Genomic DNA, 19,795 nt, shown 5'->3' with positions numbered 1-19,795 from the left:
TCATAATGACACACCATCAAAGGGCTGAGGCATTTATTGGAATCTGGGGGAAAGGGCAGTCTATGCTTTTAATTGCAATCATTTGTCACTTTTAAGTGTTTCAATAATAGTCTGTCTCTAAGAAAACTTTGCTCTGCATTGGAAGGAAAGGTTTTCTGCCCTTTCCTCTCCAGTCATTTTAAAGATTATATGGTGGAACAATATAATCTTCGGCCTCAAAAATTCAGAGCTTTCATGGCAAAAAAAAAAAAAGAATAAAAATACTCAAGGGGGAGCAGGTTTTTATGACTCATTTCCCTGTGAGTCATCCGTATTCCAGTTGCTGACAGTAAACTCGCACTGATGTTACCAGAAAACTGCATTAATAGATTTATGGATTCTATTATGACAAGATATTCTCTGTTTGTATTTCACGTAAAGAGTCTGAATTCCAAAACAACCATCCACACTAAGATCTACTTTTCTCTACATGCTGTTGCAAAGAGGAAAGACAAACAGGATATCCAGACTGGGGCAATACGGCATCTCACTTCACCAGAATCACCACAAGTGAAACACAAGTGGCTCGGAGGGCAGCTTACCTTTTTACTTACTTAATATATTACAAATGTAACAATGAGGCTTTCACTCGCTATTGTAATGAAAAGGTCACTGCGAGCCAGTTTTGTGACAATGATTTATGGTCTGCAACACCATCCAAGTAAAGTGATAATGTTTTTTTTCTTCGGAATTCTGTGTATCTTTTTGTGCATCCATTACTTGTTAAATGATCATCGTTTATTATTTAGAAAAGTTTAATTACTATTCCATGTGCTGGGACTTGTCAGTCTTCCTGGCTGATGATTTAAGATATTTCATCAGACTCAGTGCAAATTAAAACTTATCCCTGCGCAGCAAACGGTTCCAGTGTACTATCGAAGTCACTGGTAATGAGATTGGTTCACCATAGGTACAAGTCAGCACTTTCTATCCCAGTGTCCCAGTTCTCTTTAAATTAGTGCACCCAACTGAAGTTCACAGGCTATTTCCACCACTTTCCTTCCATCAGAAACGTTATCTTCAATCAGCTGAGAGGAATTAATGCACTCAGAGTTTGGGTAGAGTTAGAAACAAAGGAGTCAAAAAACAATCTGAACCAAAAAGACACTATGCAATAAATATTCAAGCAAAATTTTTCAGCCTTGGAAATGAGAGGGGACTGTAAAGCCTGGTACATTCATCCATCTGGAAAAAAAAGCACAGAATTTGCAATTAGCTATACTGTTGGCAAAGAGCTACTGCATTATGCATGAAAACCTATGTCCTTGGCTTAATTATGGAAAACATTGTTACTAGATTCATGTGGCAACATGATTATTCATTTTGCTGGCTAATTAAAGTCACGAACATGCCGAATAAGCATACTTGGAGTAAGGCCTTGATTGAAAATAAGTATCACACGTGCAGCTTCAAAGCTCTGGAGATTGCTGAAGGTTTATGAAAGACTTGTTTTTTTTTAGCTTTAACTATGGATTATCTTATTTTAATAAGACTAACAATTTGCACACTGCTGTGTGAGATTTGAATTAATGAATATCACAAAATTCAATAAGCATTTAATAACATCTGAGAATATCACAAGTTGGTGGTTTAGAGACACTGTACATTATGCTGCATCCCTGCACTGCTATAGTACAGAGGTCATAATTAAATATATCTTTAAGAATACAGCCTGCCTCCAGCTCCCTTTTCCATCGGGAGCCTTTAAGCACTGTAATCATCCATATCAGATCCTTGGCACAAGCATCTATCATCCTCCTCCTATCAGAATTTATTATCTGTGATGTTTTCATCAAATTGATTGCTTGAGTGATACTTGTCCTTGCTTTCCTGGCTCAAAAAGACAGGACGAGTCCTCTTACTTTCAATAAGCTCCTCTGCTTTCTTTTTTTCTTAGAAGACACCAGAGGGACCAATAAGTTAGGACGCTCGGGCAAAGGTTAAGTCAATCATGTCACCGCTCTAAATAGGCATTCTGGAAAATAGCCAAAGGGTAATTGGGCCAGTTGATTGTTGTCCTTTAAACGGTTTGGTAAGTGGATGAACAATAACAGCTTGCAGGGGAGCTTCCTGCAAAATATCTCAAACTTCACTACCTGTGACAGAGTCCGTGTTTCCATATTTTAATCTTTTAAATCCTGCTGCTTGCTTGAGTAAAAAGGAGATTTATTTCCATGATGGACGCTGCCTATTAAATCAACTGGACAGGATCCTAAATGGCATCATCTGAAATAATGAAAAAGATGCTAAACACTTCTACTGACTCAACTTTGGTGATTGATGTGTCACTCAACAAAGAAAACAATCCCATAAAGATGCAGCACAGTTTATACCACGCCCATAAAACAAATATACACACTTCTGCACTTAACAAAATGAGGAACATACTTCAGTATTTTACAGTTTTTCAAATTGCTCACTGGTGGCCAGCCTACTTCAAACATCAAAATGACCTGCATAGACAAAGAAGACACACTGTAAAGGCTCTGACTAAACCAGTCAGCTTTGGACACAGTCATTTTCATACTGTAGGTCAGCTTTGTACCCACTTGATGTGATTATCGATGACAGGCACGTCAGAACTGTTAGATCACAACTAAATGCCACACAACAGCAGAAAGGTCACTTATAATTTTGTGTCAGAAATATTCAACAGGCTTTTTTTTTTTACGGTCAAAAGTCTCAGTCTACACACTGAAAGTTTTACCACCTGTTTCAGACCTCACACCATTTTTTTCCCTACGTTCCGCCAGTGGCCATTCAAGTGCTGGATGACATTGAACCTCAGACATTTCCTGCATCTGATGCTCCTGAACAGCAGGGTGATACTCGAAAGGGTTGACCCTTAACACCAAACTACAGTGCGTTACCCACAGTGTTTTGGCTTTAGCCTTGATTAGACAAGACTAAGAATATACAGCTATCCCAGCTGTGAGGCTACATTTAGGATACATGTGTACTACATGCTAAAATGAGTATGCGGTTAATGTCAACCATGTTCACCATTTCAGCATGTTCACCGGGTGAAAAGTCAAGTCCTTAAGATTTTTATGCTGATGTAGACTCAACGTTACGTTTACCCTTATTATGTATAAAATTTGGTTTAACTGTAGTTTTCTCGGGATCTGCTTCATTTGTGGTTCAACTAGGGGTGGGCGATATGACGATATTAGATTGTGAAGGATTACAACGTGAAGATGATCTTTCAAACTGCAGAGATCGTGGGATCGTCTAGGGCACATTCTATAAATTGCAGTTCTATGCTGATGCACTGACGCACCAGAAGTATTTTCCGCAACTGATCAATAAGCTATTTAGTGTTTTGATAAATAAATCCTGTTTAAATGACTGTCAGTAATGTCTTTGGTTGATATTTTACTTTCTGTTACTACTTTCGCAAGAGTACACTTTATTAGAATGTTGTTGTTGTTTACCTTAAACTTTACGTTGTTTGCACATGCAGGCGAAACTGCGACTATTTGAAATAAAATCTGTTAAGAAAGGTTCTTTGGTCTAAATTGTCTGTTTTTCTTTTTCCAATTTAAGATCGTGATAAAATCGAAATCGTGATTTTATTTTAAAAAAATCGTGATATGATATTTTTGCCATATCGCCCACCCCTAGGTTCCACTCAGGCCTCCATGCACCGTCTAGCTGGCCCACCACATCCGGGACCCTCCGGTAAGTGAAAACAGACAATCGGCAGGGAAACCTGTGCAGGTCAGCGCTGACACTAAAGCTCTCCGCTGCCAGGCCATAAATCCCCATCAAGGACACAGAGAACATTGTAAGATGAATATCAGCACTAAGACACTCTCTGTGCTCCCACCCGATAATAACTAATGGCGGGTCCAAATTGACACAGCATTCCATCCTGGTTGGGGTAATGGTGGACTTGTGAATGCATGTGTATGTGTGTGTATGTATGTGTCTGTGTGTGTGTGTGTGTGTGTGTGTGTGTGTGTGTGTGTGTGTGTGTGTGTGACTGAGGGGCTATTGGGTTGGTGCTGTGTACGGCTGAACCAGAGAATTATTTATCATTGTGTGACAGATGATTAGTCTGTACCCTGTGAGGCTTTGCTCAGCACTTTGCGCTAATGACTGCATGTGCAAGTAGAAATGTACATATATGTGGAAAGGATCAGTGTGTGACTGTAAGAGAAACAAAGGTGAAATTTGTTCCTTGTTACGTTGCAGTAGAATTCCAAATTTACAGCAAAAGTAATCAAATGTCTAATGGGGAGGGGGCTCATTTCCTGGCCAAGATGAGCCCACACGCAGTGATATTCTAATACTATCCTTGGCTATGCAGACATCAGTTCAACTACATTTATAATCAAATTGAAAGTGGCTACTTTTACTCTGCTTGCCAGGCGTTGCTCATATTCACAGTACAATGCCCTGGTGATTGTGCACGGTCTATTGCAATGATGCAATGATCTTGTTATATTTCTCCAACAAGGAAGCGTGCCAGTGTCGGCGACAGGCTGCTAACAAACTATTTTTCCAGGTTTGAAGTCCTTACAATCTTTGCAGTAGAAGTGATCAGATTGTACAGTTCTTGTCCCAGTGGAGCTGGCTCAGGTGGTCGGCAGTAGAAGGATGAGATCGTACTGGGCAGCTCCCAGCTGTGAACATGTCTGACTGTATGAATGTGAAGCAGAGCGTGCACGCTCAGTGAAACACTTTCCCTGGAGGATTTAGTAAAAAGGTAAAAAACAAACATTTTTAGTTATTGCAGGAGGTGACAGCTGCAAAAAGGGATTTGTGTTACAAAAATGTAAACAAAGGTAACTCTATATGACTGTTGGGTTTATATAAAAATGGAGCAGTGGCTCAGTGGTTTTCACTATCACATTAAAAGGTAGCAGGTCCTGGATTCTACAGTATTATTAGCTGTGGCCCTTTTATATGGAGCTGAAACAATTAGTTTGTATGATTAACTGATTAGTCAATTGACAGAGAATTCATCTTTGAAGAATTAAGATTTTTTCTGACCTTTTATCACTATAAAAGGAATAATTTGGGGTTTTAAGTTGTTGGCCCCTTGAAGATTTGAATATTTTAAAAAGATAAATTAATTAATCAGGAAAATAATCAACAGATTATTAGTCGGATGCAGCTCCAGAGAAGTTAAAGCTGAAACAATCCATTTGATCATTTCAGACATTTTTCAAAAAAGAAAAAAAAAACTGCCAAAGATTTCTTCTTAAATATGAAAATTTTTAAGAATCTCCATGGCTTGCCATGCCCCTCATCTTTTCCTGAACATGACTACAAACACATGCACCACATCAATACCTGTATTGACTGCTTGTCAGGTACCACAAGCTCAGATGGCTGATATTCTCAGTAATTATCCTCAGACACCTGTGTGGAATACAGATAACATTAACGGGCAAACACCCCGGCTTTGACATCTGTATCATCTCACCGTGGAACATAATCAATATTATGTCGGCTACTTTTGGAAACGAAGTGTGAGGAGAAGGCGAGTTTCAACTCGCTGCGGTTTAGTGAAGCATGTAAACTGTTACGCTGAGCTTGAGGTTCACTATTCCCCCCGCATGAAAACACTGCTCCCATGTGCCTTTGAAATTACACAGCCACAGCCAATACACAGACGCTAACACCTCCACGCTCCATCTAAACACTTCTCTCAGGTCAGGTCAGCCTTTTCCAGCTACTTGCTATTTAATATGATCATTTTTTTTCTTTTTTCTGTTTACCAATTGTCTCTATACATACAGCGTTAGAAACGTCTGACTGATTATCTTAATTAGAAGATAAGGCGTGTTTACTAAACAGCAGTCTGATGAATGGGCTGGTTTTCAGCTCAAACTGCTTACTATGCTGCCCTACGTTATTTAATGAGACAACTGCAGTAGATCCAAAATAAACAGTTTATTTAGGTCTGACACATCCTGTGCCCATACTTAGTAGAGTATGATTGGTTTCCCTTGAGTGCACAATGAGATGCATAAATATGAAGAAGTGGTAGTTTGGTTGAATTTTGAGCTACTAAAAATGCCTGTAAAACACATTCACAAACTACATGCACAAAAAAAAGAGGGACCTCTCCCCTCCAACATCCCCCATAAACCATGACAAAAATGAACTCAAAGGCTCAAAAATGACAGAAGCAGTCTCTCATCTCCCAGTTCCTAACTCTGGAAATTCAATCAGAACTTGCCTCTCAAGCTTTTCAATCTTTCTGAACTGACACATTTTTCCTATTCAAACCCATCCTGCCTCCAGTCACATCCCAAGCTTCCCTGCTTTGGTATGGTGACCTTAATTAACTTGTCAAGTTTTCAAATTGCTGTTTGAGAAACCTCAGGTCGGTTTCAAAGGAGTTCTAGCAACCATAGAGAAACCGAGTCAAGGGAACAGTAGCTGTAAATTGAAGGGAAATGACTGATTGAAAATGCATTATCAAGTTTCACAACACACTGCAGATCTGTTAACAAGCAATTTTCATTTCAGATGTGATTTCTCTCTTTCTACGTCCTCTTTCTCCTCATTTCTATCATTCTCTCCCTCAATTTTCCCATTTCTCCCACGGTGTCTTACCCTCTGAGAAGCTGATGAGCCCCAGAAGGTGCAGCAGCTTGATCGAAGCAAACACCAGCACAACGATGCCCACCGTCTGCAGCCCCTCTGTCTCCCAGATTGCATTCAGCATTGCTCCACCCTCAGCCCACTCCGTGCCACCATACCCAGACCCGAACCCGGAGCCCGAGCCGGCCTCCTCTCCCTCGGGACCTCCGCCAGGACCAGCGCTGCCACCCGGCCCCGCACTCCAGTTCCCTTGCACCCACTCCAGCGCTACGCCGGCCCACACGCACGGGCCGGGCGCCTCCCGGCACCTGCCTACTGCCCGCTCGCTCCCTAAATCCAGTCTGGGTAAGGGTTAAAATGTGACCAGGTTAAGAATCAGAAAAGCGAGAGCTGGTCTCGGGTTCGTGAGGATCCTGATGTCATTAAGGGTCTCTCTGATGTCGAGGGGTCAATGAGAATTTAGAAAAACAGTCCAGGCATGCTGATCTCAACACCTCCTTCGTTTTCTTTTCTCTCTCTTTGCAAATGAGGAGACATGTGAAAGCAGTGGAAAAGCAAGGAAAGCAAACTCTGCTCTCGTCTGATAGTTTGTAGCTCTTTCAGCCACACTGACTGCCTCACTGCAAAGGAAAGGGAGGGAAGATGAGAGGGAGTGGATATGAGTGAGGGAGTGGGGAGGGTGTGTGTCTATGTGTGTGTGTGTTGGGGGTTGAGACAGAGGCGGAGGGGAGGTGTGGTGTGGTGCAAGAAGATGCACAGCCACAGTAACACACATTCCGAAATGCATATACACTGAAATACAGGACAAAAAGTGTCACTGAATGTTAACAGCATGTCATTTGTACTTTTGAGTCATCGTGTGAATGTTTTTGTTTTCGACAATGTGTATGCTCATACGATTAAATCATGAAAATGACACTATTTTCAGGCTACAGGAAAAACAGAAGTTGAAGATGAGGGAACAAAAGGAGAGAAAAGTAATTCCACCAGGAAAAAGAAGGACGGTTCGGAAAAACAATACCTTTCCTTTCTTATAAGACGCTGGAATCTACTTTAATCGCAAGGACAAAAAAAAGAAAAATCTCTCATACTTCAAACTACTTTTGAAAAGAGGCTTTTGGAAACCTTTTTTGGAAAATAATAAAACAAAAAAATAATAATGATGTGACTGTGGCTAATTCTGCCTTCTCCTGGCTTCTTAAGGCTTTATACAGGAGGGTTTGACGGGTTAGAGGGAAAGAGGTGTGGAGTCAATATGTCTCAGTCATCTTTATACACACCGATGTAAGGGCATGAAAAGTGAAGAGAAAAATAGTATTGATCTTACTGCTTCATTACATGTAACCACTTCTTTTCAAAGGGAGTTAAAAAGCCTTTGAGATGTAGTGGAGTGATGAAGAGAACTAACAAAGTGTGTGCGTGTGTGTGCGTGTGAGGTTGCTTCATGTAGTCAGTGTTTATAGCAAATGAGTGAAGACACCACCATCTACTGGCCCTGTGCAGACTGTCTAAATCATTATCATCCACCATGAAATTAACTATTTATTTACACATCTATAGAAGAAAAAAGCATCTGAAATAACAGAATTTCATTGAGAAATTATCATTTTATACATACATTAGTGTGCTCAACATTACACATGATCAACCTCACTAGATACAAGCTCAAAACATACCAAAAACTATAGAAATTTTGAAATTTCTTTCATTCATTTGCAACTCTAAACAGTTTCCAGTATTCAAATGTATTATTTGAACATGAACTATCCTCTGCTGTTTTTTCTGCTTTTCTTCCATCTAAAGTGGGGTCCAAAAGTCTCAGACCACTTTCCCATTCACTTGAATATTAAGTGAGAAGCACTCACACAAATTAATTTACATTCAGTCCATCTGCCGCTGCTCTTTTCCCAAAATGAAAAATGAGAGACACAATTCTGCTTAAAAAAAAAAATCTTTGTGAATAATTCAGCATGATGCCATTTGGAAAAGAAAATAATATTCAGCAGACACATCCTACTTAATCTGACTTGCTCCTGGACATATGAAGACTCATTGGTATGTGAGTCCCATCCATAGAAAGTCAGAAATACCAACTGACAATACCATAGTGAGGAACAGTGAGAAATATGATGGGGACTCATCTCTGGGATCATTTTGTATTGTGTACGATAACAAAGGACAGTCTGTGCTTGTACAATAAATTCAAGTGTGTGCGTTGTTCATGAAATGGAATTAAATAAAAGCCACCAGTATAAATGGACCTCTGCTGTTATTGATACACATCGGCCCACAGATTCATTTAGTCCAAGGAATGTCAGCCAAGAAAACATCATTCCAAGATTTAGTATAAATTCCCAAAACTGTTGCAGTCGAGGGGAAACATTAAAGCTGCAATCATAAATATTTTTACATTAACAATAGATCAAATGAATGTGTATGTGAAAGAGGGCACTTGAACCCAGAGAGAATTATCGGCCAACTCTGCAGTTTCCCTCAGCTCGACGGAGCATTTTTCGCTTCACTGTTTTGGTTTTATGTCCTGCAACTTCACTGTTTTGATTCATTCTCACTGCTCTCATAAGCCTTGTTTTCCAGCTGCAGCGGGCAGGCAGCTGTTTTCAGTGGAAAAAGCTCTAAAAACCCTCTTCATGCTACTTGCCCAGCTCCAACTGACAAAAGGACAAAGTTATCTACTAGCTTGTGAACATGATGGGGGCATTTAGCAGGACTTGAATGAACTTAATGAATGCTAATGTTCATCCGGTGTTGTTTATTTGATTATTTAAACATCTTCTGAATGTGTAAATAAGCAACTGTTTGCTAGCATGTTCACCATATCAATCAATATATCAGTGCTTTAGTTCACAGCTTTGTTCCTGCTGCCCCTAAAGCGGCCTAATAATCTATTTTTGCTGGCTTAACCCCTTGCAAAAGCTACTAGAGAACAAATAATCACTAACATTAGATTTGGTGAGGATCTCTTTAAGTCTGCACTCTGTGTAGTACATCTCAAAAAGCGGCAACAGTGCCAGAATGCTAAATAGAATAAGCCCTTTTTCCAGTGTTATTGTAGCACAATAGTAAGGCGATTAAAGTCAATAACAAACTCCCGTGTGGGAGAGTTTCTGGTTTGGATCAAAGCATTACCCAGCTGTCACGTACAGTGTAGTGTATTGAATGTCAGCTGGCCCAACTGTTGGATGCTTCAGTGCGTCCTGGGCTACAACATCCAGCTCACAGCATCACTGCCAACATGTGGGCACTGGCACTACATCAGTGAAGCCACAGCCACATCACAAAGCCATTCAAGCCACATGTACGGTGGCCAGCAGAGGCTTCACTTTCCCGGGCGCAGCCAGGTTTCCCCAAAGCCACGGGGATGCATTGCCTCAGGCCTTACTCTGCAACGGCTTGGCTTTCCAAACAGTCCCTTGAAGACTGATGCTTAATAAAACATGTAGGAATTATTGACATATCATAACCTTCCTCCGGCCTAGTGATACCATATCCGACTAATAAATTATTGAAGAAATGAGGGTGGAGGTGAGAGGGTGAGACATACGGGGGGAAAAAAAAAAAAAAAAAAAAAAGCATGGAGGAAGGGTTTTTGTGCCACAGAGCATCCGTCCGACTATTAGAGGAGCCATGATTCTGTCAGAGCTGCTGACAGGTAAATATTACACCAGACATCTTGCTCCATTAATGTCGCACAAATTCTGGACAATCACCACTCTGACACTGTTACAGCATGGCAGATCTGACAGATGCAAAACCTAAAAATTTAGCATTTACAGACCTGATGGGACTATTTTGTTTTGGAAGATTTAAATTACAAAATGATTTTGTATCAAAATCAGAAGTATGAAACAGAAGCTGTAGAGTGAAACACAGATTTGAAGAAAAAAGGGCCCTTAAGTGATGGCGTATGAAGGGCTATTTACAACCTTGATGACTCAGTGATGTGCTCAGTGATGTGCCACTGGGAGCACTACGGTGTTATTGCTTGCTGAATATTCGATTAAAGGTGCTATAAAAGTTGTAAAACTATTTTCTTCAGAATCACATAAATCACATTAACAAGGGCTCTTCTGTTCAGAACCACCAAACCTGCCTGCATAGCTAATAGTAAAATACCTGAATGTAACTGTGCAAAGAAGATCTTCGATCTGCTCCACATAAGACTCGCTAGACTATAACGGTTTTTAATGAGGGTTTGAAAAAAATGGACACAAATCTTTAAGACTTCAATACTAAAATAAAATATGTAATATGACAGTGGATTGTGCTTTTCTTGGACTTAAATATGGGACTTTTAATATTAGAATCAGGATAATTGTCATATCCTTAATATCATATATGTATAATTCAGTTCAACTGTAAAGACAAAATATGAAATTCATACTAAATCTGAATACACATTTTTGTACGTTTGATTGCTGTTCGAGTGTTTACTGTGCTCCTCTGTAACATTGTGGCCTCATCTAGACCAGATAAATCTCTTTAATAACATTGTGGGTAAAGCTAAAATCTGAAAAATGAGGGCATGGATCAGTCAACAATATTTCCCTAAATCATAAACAGACATCCATGCCTTTTAAAAACACGTCAAACACGTGGCTGCATATTTTCAGATGTTAATAATTATATAAAAAAAGATCCCTTTCATGGCTAAGGCTCCTTTTGGAAACTTTTGATAGTTACACAACAAACATCTAATCACATGACAGCTCGCACCACCCAAATCACCACACGCCATCATGTCTTCACCGAAGGGTTTCACAAAGACCTCGCCCATCCTCCGTAACCTCTGTTTGACTGCATCTTTAACTGATCCAAGTCTGAAATGTCAGGCTGCACTGAGGTGTGCCGTGTCACCATCTCTGTAGTCCAAATTCCTTATCCGCGTAACGAACACGATAAGTCTGAGTGACAAGCCTCTGTAGACCGATAGACACTGATCCTGGGACAGATTACGTATTTTTCCTTACTCATCGCTGCCACCTGTCTCGCCACTTTCCATCCTCAGTATTTGCAAGGGGAGGATCTTATCGCTGCTCATCTCAGGGGAGTGGACACAGAGGACATGATCAACAGTAGAGGTCAATGAATCAGTCTCACTATGTTAAATATAATGTACACAGAGAGGGAAAAACACTGAAAATCCATCTATTATCCAAACAAGCCTAAAATGTTGCCTCTCTACACTTTAGTTAATAGTGAGGATGCTATAATCCCTCTAAACCCTTTAGACTATAAAGTAAACAGTGTAGAACAGTAAATTGTGATAAAACAAAATTGAATACCACAGGTGCAGGAGTAATTTAAATGAGTCTTTCCCTGTAAATGCAACACAGCGACAACGTGTGCTCACCGAACAACCCGCGAGAGAAGAATTTTCATTAAGTATTGGACAAGTGTTATCTTTCATGAGTCTCTGTGAAAGCACAGGACCAGGAGAAGGGGAGAAGCTGGCTCTGATGTAACCGTCATCAATCAAAGCCGGGGCGAAGATGAGATCGTCCTGCTGTTTACAGATCAGCTTAGGGTACAAGTGGGTGATATAATTAGGCGACACCTGCAGCGATTTGCTCAGGCATGCAAAGCGGCATTAGTGTTTGGGTTGTGTTTTTCCAAGGCACATTAAAATGAGGCTGTCATATTTACTGAAGCGGCGCCTGTGAAGGGGAAGGCAATTATGAGCTGTGAACCGGGGCAACCCTCACCGATGCAGCATGTGCAATCAACCTTTGCGTGCCATGGGGTGATTCTGATACTGAGGACTAACTTCGTGGACTCTGCATAATTCAGGCTCGCTCTGCCAGGTGCGTGTGTATGCATGCATTTACACAAATTTGCTATGTTCAGCCCTTCAACCTCTATGTACACACACGCACAACACAAAGGGGAAGACAAAGTATCAACAAGTATGTTTCTACTTTGTGTGGGGAAGTGATGATTCCCTGTTATTCAGTCCATTGAACGTTAGATTACAAGAAATGTCTGTTTGCAGATCGTGTGGTGCCGTCTGATCATTCAAGGGTGGTAAACACATGAGCACACCTTCTCTGTGCTGATCACTTCCTCCCCTGAATCACTTTTCTCAAGTCGAGTTCACCCATTTGTAAAGTTACGAGTGTGTCCTGTGAGAGACCCAGCCAACAGTGCCGGTTCAGGATGTACACTTGGAATTCATTCTTTTAATCCTAAATGGGCTTTTACACCAAATGCACAAGCACTGCTTTAAAGCTGATTCATCAGTTCATAATAGTTGTTCCACAGATAATTAACCTGCAACAATTTAGATTAATTATTTAAGTAGTATTTCAGCTAAAAATTTGAAACATTATCAGGTTGTGGCTTCTCAGTTGTCATGACTTGCTGTTTTTCTTTGTCTTGTGAAATGTAAAGCCAAATGTGTAATTTAAGTGACTATTTGTTGGTTTCCAGACCGTCAGTCTGGCAAAATAAGAAATCTGAAGATGTCACTGTTATTTGTGAAAATAATTGCTAAAATAGTCATTGATAGCAAAAACAATTCGTTGCAGTCAAAGAACGCTCTCGCCCTAAAATATGCAACATTTTTTTCTGACAAGTTTAACACCCCAAGAAAAAAATAAAAAAATAAAAATAAAAATTGCTTTCTCAAAGATGCTAAAGATGCTGAGAGGAGACTGAATTGCATCTGTGCCAAATCTGACTGGAAGACGAACTGGATAATTCTGTTTGGTACAACCCAGGGTTTTATAACTACACACTGCACTGTGATCATAACAGGATGTACTGCAAGGGGAAAACAAATTCTTATTCTCATTAAATTTAGACAACAGCCTGGAGGTGATTGATTAAGCTGCTTTGTATGTTGTTCAAATCTTTGCTTAATATGCTTTGTCTTGTGATGTATCTTGCGTAAATTATAGTGAAAGTCCAATGTGGCTTCTCCCTAAGTAAAGGTCCTTCATTTTCACAAGGCATGCCAGCCTTCTCTCTACAGCAGGACGACGAGATTTTTATCGTCGTCCCAATTCACTCCAGATGATCAGTTGTAGTTTAAAAGGGGAAAGTCAATGGCATTGTCTGAAAACGGACAGTACCCACAAAGCTCAGGGCAGTGTGCTGCAGCTGATAACATTGACCTGCTTCTCTACATGTCTTAGCCATATTAGGTCTGGTGTGGCGATGTGACAACTCACTGTGGACAACATGTAGAGGTAAAGAGGACGTGCCGGTTGCCTTTGCACAGCCAGTCCTGTCATCCGATTTATGGTGTGCTACCCTTCCGCATCAAAGTGCCAGTCAAACTGAACTTCAAGTGCAAAGGTCAATGGAGAACATGCATTAGCAGCAACAGTAAAAAAGAGAAAAAAAAAAAAACAAAACAAGGGGGACATAAAATGGCAGACAGAATACTAGACGACTGGAGCCACTGTCCAGATGATGAGATACGACAAACAGTTCATCAGCTAAGAGGGGGCGCTGAGATGAAATCAATACATGTGGTTCTTTCTTAAAGGAATCATTAATGTGGGTACGGAACTGTTGAGGCAGTATGTGAGAGCAAAAGGGCTTCTGCTTGCTTCACACGAGAACGATGGAAAAAAGATGAGTGTGATGAGTGTTTTATTTATCAAAAGAATAAGTCAAGGCACTGGCAGTGTATCAATGCAAATACCTTGTCCAATCTCCAGTCTTATTGAAAACACACATCATGTTAAAACTCCAGCGACTCCCTGTAACCTAACTGAAGAGCATGTTGGCTTGATGGGTCCAACAACAGGTCGGGAGAAAAAGGATTTCAATGGGATGTTGCTCGATTGCAGCTTGATGTGTAAGGTATTGTTTCACGTTAACTCAAATCTACTGCATGCTATGGGGCAAACATAATCTTCCGCTTTATTCTATCCTGATTCACAATTTGGAAAGAATAAAAACAATTCACTTTCACCCTTCAAGCCAGGATAAATAGAAAACTCATCAAGTCCATAATGAAAAAAAAAATTGCATCAAGTGGACTCATCCGCTTAATATTCCAAGCAAGGGGTATTCCTGAGGCAACCTTTGGTGTAGGTCTTAATAATCTTCAGCTACTAAATATTCTGGTATTAAGCACCGCCTCATTCCTAGTTAATTGTGTGGAGACATCCCTTGCCATAACAGTATTAAGTCAAAGAAAATCATTTCTTGGAGGTGTATGGTTCACAGATCTATGAAGCGGATCGGATATCACTTAGCAGCAGGGTAGGCGCTAGAATAAAGTTTTAATGACCCTAAAGAGAAACATACAGAATTAAAAGGTAAATCACACACCAGGACTTAATATCGGTCAAGTAAGTTCAATAAAGTGTATTTAGTCATATGGCAGAGATAGCTGAAGTTAGTGTCACACAATTTTTATGATAGTAAAAGCTCATGTAAATGAACTAAATCAATATAATTTCACATGCACTCACTGTCTTTTAGAGACATGTCGGTTCACAATGACAGTATTGCACCCTTTCCAAAAATTATTCATCATGAACATATGGATCTACAGTCTAATAGCAGTAGTTCAATAACACACGGGACAGTTATGCCAAACCTTGCAACAATAGATAGCACCATATTTTTTGTGTGGCACACGATCAGGCAGGAGTGTTATATTGGGAGGTGGCAAAATTATGTGTGAGAATTTTGCACAAATACAGAAACTGAGAGAACACCGACGACAACAACAAAAATTCAGTTAATCCACATTTTCCATGAACTGATTCTTAATCGTACGCATCTGTGGAGAAAAATACAAAACTAATTACCAAGTCCTCACAAATACTTTCTGCTATATAAAGAGCTCATGACGACAGAAATTTAACTTTTGGAGAAGATTTTCAAGCCAGCAGAAACATGAGATCATCACGTGACCCAAACAATTGAAATCTCAATGTTCATTTGAACCGGGTAAGCAAAGGCTAAATGCTAACTTCACTAAAGTTCAATAGGTAAACAGTTTGAGGTCAAGGTTGTTTAAATACTGAAGCAGAAGGTTAAAACCTGTTTGTTTCTGGTTTGAAGTGTTCATGTCAAGATGCACAACATTGTGCGCTTTGTTTCTTTATAGCCGATATGATGCCCGTTAGCTTATTCATTAGCTTATATATACAGTGGCCTTGAAATTACCTTCACTAAATACAAAGCAAGGTAGTTTAAACAGTACTGATTGGATGGATTCCCTAATCAACAATGTGGCTTTACTTTATAAACCTCAACAGTTCCAATTCATGTAATTCTCAATCAAGCTAGAAAACAATCTGCCCTTTTACAAGTGCCTGCAAAGAGAGCTTCAAACAAATTACAGCTCCATAGACGTGGATGGTGAAAATCACTCACTAGTAGCTCCCTTATAATTGCTGTGATTGATTAGAGAGTAAAGCTAATGCCTGTGGAAACACCACTAACAATGTTTAGTTCAGTAAAAGCAACACTATGCCGGCAACACCTCTCTAAGACCATACAGGCTTTTATCAAAGAAAATAATAAACAGTAGAGTTTTTAATACTCCTTCACTGAATAATATCCAACTAATTTGTTTAGAATGGAAAAAGAAGGCAATAAAGGTCCGTGTACCTTCCGTTCATTCTATTTCCGATTTTGAAACGCAAATCAAAAAACAAATTTAGGGCCATTTTTTCTATTTCCATTTCTGAATCAAAAATCGGACAACCAATTTAATGAACCTTTTTTAAAAAACTATTGCATTTTCTGACGCAAAATTTAGTTTTCGGGGAAAGGCCTTGAATTTCTGTATTTCCATTTTCAATTTTCAATTTTTACGCTTTTCAGTCTGTGACCGGGAAATAAAATAATTGGCGGATTGATCCACCTTGCAGGAAGCGCAGGAAGCAGTGCGGTAGCCTAGCTTAACTAATTTCAGCGTGGTGTAGGTCTGCAAACAGCCTGTATTTTGTCGGTGCGGTAACAATTCATCGTGCACAATGGACTCGAGTTATATCCTTTTTAAAGGAAACAAAAGGCTAACGCTTAAGGAGGACGACATGATTGGAGATAAAATCGCCAGAATATTCCAGGTAGGTAACATTTTTTCGTTTGCTTGGAGAACATGCTAACGATGCTATGCGTAGCACACGGCTAGCCGACTCATTAAGGCTCCTCAATGTAAGATAATTGAAGTTTAAAAACTATAAGCCTATTTACAACATAATGTGCTATGTGTGTGTGTGTGTGTGTGTGTGTGTGTGAGAGAGAGAGAGAGCTTGTGTGTGTGTTTGTGAGAGAGAGAGAGCTTGTGTGCGTGTGTGAGAGAGAGAGAGCTTGTGTGTGTGTATGTGTGTGTGAGAGAGAGAGTGAGTGAGTGAGTGAGTGAGAGAGAGAGAGCCTGTGTGTGTGTGTGTGTGTGTGAGAGAGAGAGTGAGTGAGTGAGTGAGTGAGAGAGAGAGCCTGTGTGTGTGTGTGTGTGTGTGTGTGTGTGTGTGAGAGAGCGTGTGTGTGAGAGAGAGAGCTTGTGTGTGTGTGTATGAGAGAGAGAGCTTGTGTGTGTGTGTGGGAGAGAGAGAGAGAGTGTGTGTGTGTATGTGTGTGTGTGTGTGTGTGTGAGTGAGTGAGTGAGAGAGAGAGAGTGAGTGAGTGAGAGAGAGAGTGAGTGAGTGAGAGAGAGAGCCTGTGTGTGTGTGTATGAGAGAGAGAGAGCTGGGGGGGAGATATAGAATATTATAACAATTGAATTGCAAGAAATAAATAGAAATAAATGTTTGGTAGGTTGCACATATCTGTTCTATCTCATTTAGCTGATGCTTTTCTTTCAAAGGTATATGCTCCTAGCCTGTATATAACTGATGATGACAATGTGGCGATATTCCCGGGATCGGCTGGACATTTCAGCTGCTTGGACCTAAGACCTCGTGGCCACTATGAGGTTCATGGGGATGATATTGGTCTGCCAGTTGAGCAGACTCATCCATTGTCAGGCCAGAACCGTTTCCAGTTCCACCGTACAGCACAGACCACTGCTGCTCTAGGGTCACCTGCTCAGGCCGTAGCTCCCACACACTCCCGAGCAAGCATGAGTAACACCTTCCAAAGGTACCCCCTGTCTCATTTGTTCACAGCCCCTACAATTGACTAGCAAGCTACATATGAATAAATCAACATAATTGTATTTGTTTTCGTAATTCATAAGATCCTTTGTAACCAAGATATTTAAAAACTTGAATCAATTGTAATTGGATCAATTGTAATGTAGACTGTGTGTTTGAGATGGAATTAATTGATTTGACTTGATGTAAACCACTCCCACAACAATCTTCCTAGGTCTGTTTTCATTGCTGAGCTAAGCCAGGAGAAACTTAAGCCTGCTCGTATGGTTGTACTCAGACTGTTTGAGTTTGAAGCCACAACCACAGGTATCCTTGCAAAAATACACGATGCCCTGCAGAGTGATGACCCTTTCATCCTGACTGATGCCCAGGGAAATGAAATTGTGGACTCCGAAGGGACAAGAGGTACTTAAAAATTAATGATTACATAATAATAAATAGAAAATGCTTTGTTTGATCAACTATATGCCCCATCTACTTAAATACTGTGCTCTCTTGGTCTCTTAATTTTTTGACCCACAAAGTATTCTGTTTAGCTGCAAATGTGTTTACATTATACCTGTTAAATGATTTGTCTTCCTCTCTTGCTAGGCTCCAAGTATTGGAAGCAAAATGCAAAGAAGTTTCTTGCTGTCCCAGAGAACATCTTCCATGAGTTCCAGCAAGGAACAAAGGGAAAGAAACTGAGGTAAACATTTTAGTTACTGCCTATTAATATTTGTCTTTCATTTTGTTTTTAATAGCATCTCTCTTAGAAAAAAGGTTATCTGAACAGAACTGGTGAATATTGTATGATTTGTTGTTGTTGTTTTTGTCCCTCCTTGTAGTCATAAAGATATGGACTCCACAAGTCTTCAGGAGGTCCATGACAAAATAGAAGAAGTGATCTTGGCTGCTCAAGGACTGAGTGAAGTCACCACAGTCATCAAGGACCTGTCAAAACATGCCAGCAACACCACGGGCGCCATGCTGGTTCTGACCCACACCATGATAACACACGTGAAGGATGCCTTCGGTTGTATTGTGTGCAAAGGTCTGTAACATAATTTGTTGTTTGATCTATATTAAAGTCTACCTTTAAACAGGTTCAAATTGAATGTCTAAATGAATCAAGCATTAATTCACTTCTGCATGTTAAAGTTAAACTGTCCCTTGCCAAGCTTTTAAACATATATAATATATAGGTAAAGTAAAGAGAAGATAATATATTGAACTCTAATCTTGCATGTCTTGTCCTTTTTATTTTCTTCATCAAACAGGGCTAATGGAAGAACCTGTGATGGCCGTATGCTGCAAAAGCTTTGTTGGCTGCAAAAACTGCGTTGACCAGTGGATGCTGACATCCGACCAGTGCCTCAAATGCAGGGCAGATGAGTTCTCTGTCAATGCACACAGGCTGATCAGTCTGGACAATGTTCTCTCCATACTGGGTGGTGTAATTAAGATGTGAATGTATCACGTTCTGTGATTTAAGCTTGATTACCTCTGTTACAGTACATCTGGCTAATTGCCTCGTTCAAAGTCAGTTGGAATTTTGCACTTGTTCAACGGCTGTAGAGGATACAGAATATTTTTATTTTTATATATTTTTTGTATTTCATGTTGCACTTTAGAAAAAATATATTTACTGGGTTGGGAACATAGTGTAATGTTGCTATATAGCAAGTGTTCGATTTTAGTTGCAATTAACCTCTTAAGCCCTAGAGACCCTGTATATGGGTCCTGTTAGGGTTAATCTGGAAAATTACATTAGTCATCATAATATTCAAAAGCCAATGCAAAGGTGAATAACCATGATTGCTCATCATCTTTGCTTTGACCCTTTTACAGACTATCATTTCAAGACATTTTTTCAGAGAAGTAAAATTTCACTAGAAGCCATAAAATTTCACCAAAAGATGTTAAATTTCACACACTTCACAAAACTTTTTTTTTTTTTTTTGCAATGTCGCAAATTTCTTGAATGTCTTGTAATGTTAGCCTGTAAAAGAGTCAATGCATCTTTGCATTGACTTTTGAATATTGTGATGACAAATGTAATTTTCCGGATTAACCTTAACAGGACCCATTTTCTAGAGGTTAAAGGAAAGTAACAAAATATTCAGTATATC

General features: G+C 39.9%; 2 protein-coding genes across 6 annotated transcripts in view; one reads left to right on the top strand and one right to left on the bottom strand.

Annotated features, from left to right (window-relative positions):
• kcnip4a (potassium voltage-gated channel interacting protein 4a) overlaps positions 1 to 19,795 on the bottom strand; it is a 119,882-nt gene that overhangs the window by 20,864 nt on the left and 79,223 nt on the right. Inside the window, exon 1 of one of the 5 annotated variants that reach the window (XM_023421065.2) lies at positions 6,613 to 7,195. The exons of the other annotated variants lie outside the window; for them this stretch is intronic. Within the exon in view, the coding sequence (XP_023276833.1) occupies positions 6,613 to 6,724 (112 nt within the window). The 5' untranslated portion in view covers positions 6,725 to 7,195. Of the gene's footprint in view, positions 1 to 6,612; positions 7,196 to 19,795 lie in introns of those variants that run through there. 5 annotated transcript variants of the gene reach the window in all.
• LOC147818262 (uncharacterized) lies at positions 16,190 to 19,787 on the top strand. The gene is made up of 6 exons (XM_087177928.1): positions 16,190 to 16,658; positions 17,396 to 17,670; positions 17,899 to 18,089; positions 18,276 to 18,372; positions 18,512 to 18,717; positions 18,944 to 19,787. The coding sequence occupies exons 1-6, from the start codon at positions 16,566 to 16,568 to the stop codon at positions 19,132 to 19,134; spliced, it is 1,053 nt and encodes a 350-aa protein (XP_087034054.1). The 5' UTR covers positions 16,190 to 16,565; the 3' UTR covers positions 19,135 to 19,787.

The sequence above is a fragment of the Seriola lalandi genome, unplaced genomic scaffold (genome assembly GCF_002814215.2).
Source record: "Seriola lalandi dorsalis isolate HSWRI2012SDOR001 ecotype SW California unplaced genomic scaffold, Sedor1 jcf7180002054663, whole genome shotgun sequence".
Taxonomy (NCBI): domain Eukaryota; kingdom Metazoa; phylum Chordata; class Actinopteri; order Carangiformes; family Carangidae; genus Seriola; species Seriola lalandi.
This window is presented reverse-complemented; position numbering and strand designations above follow the sequence as displayed.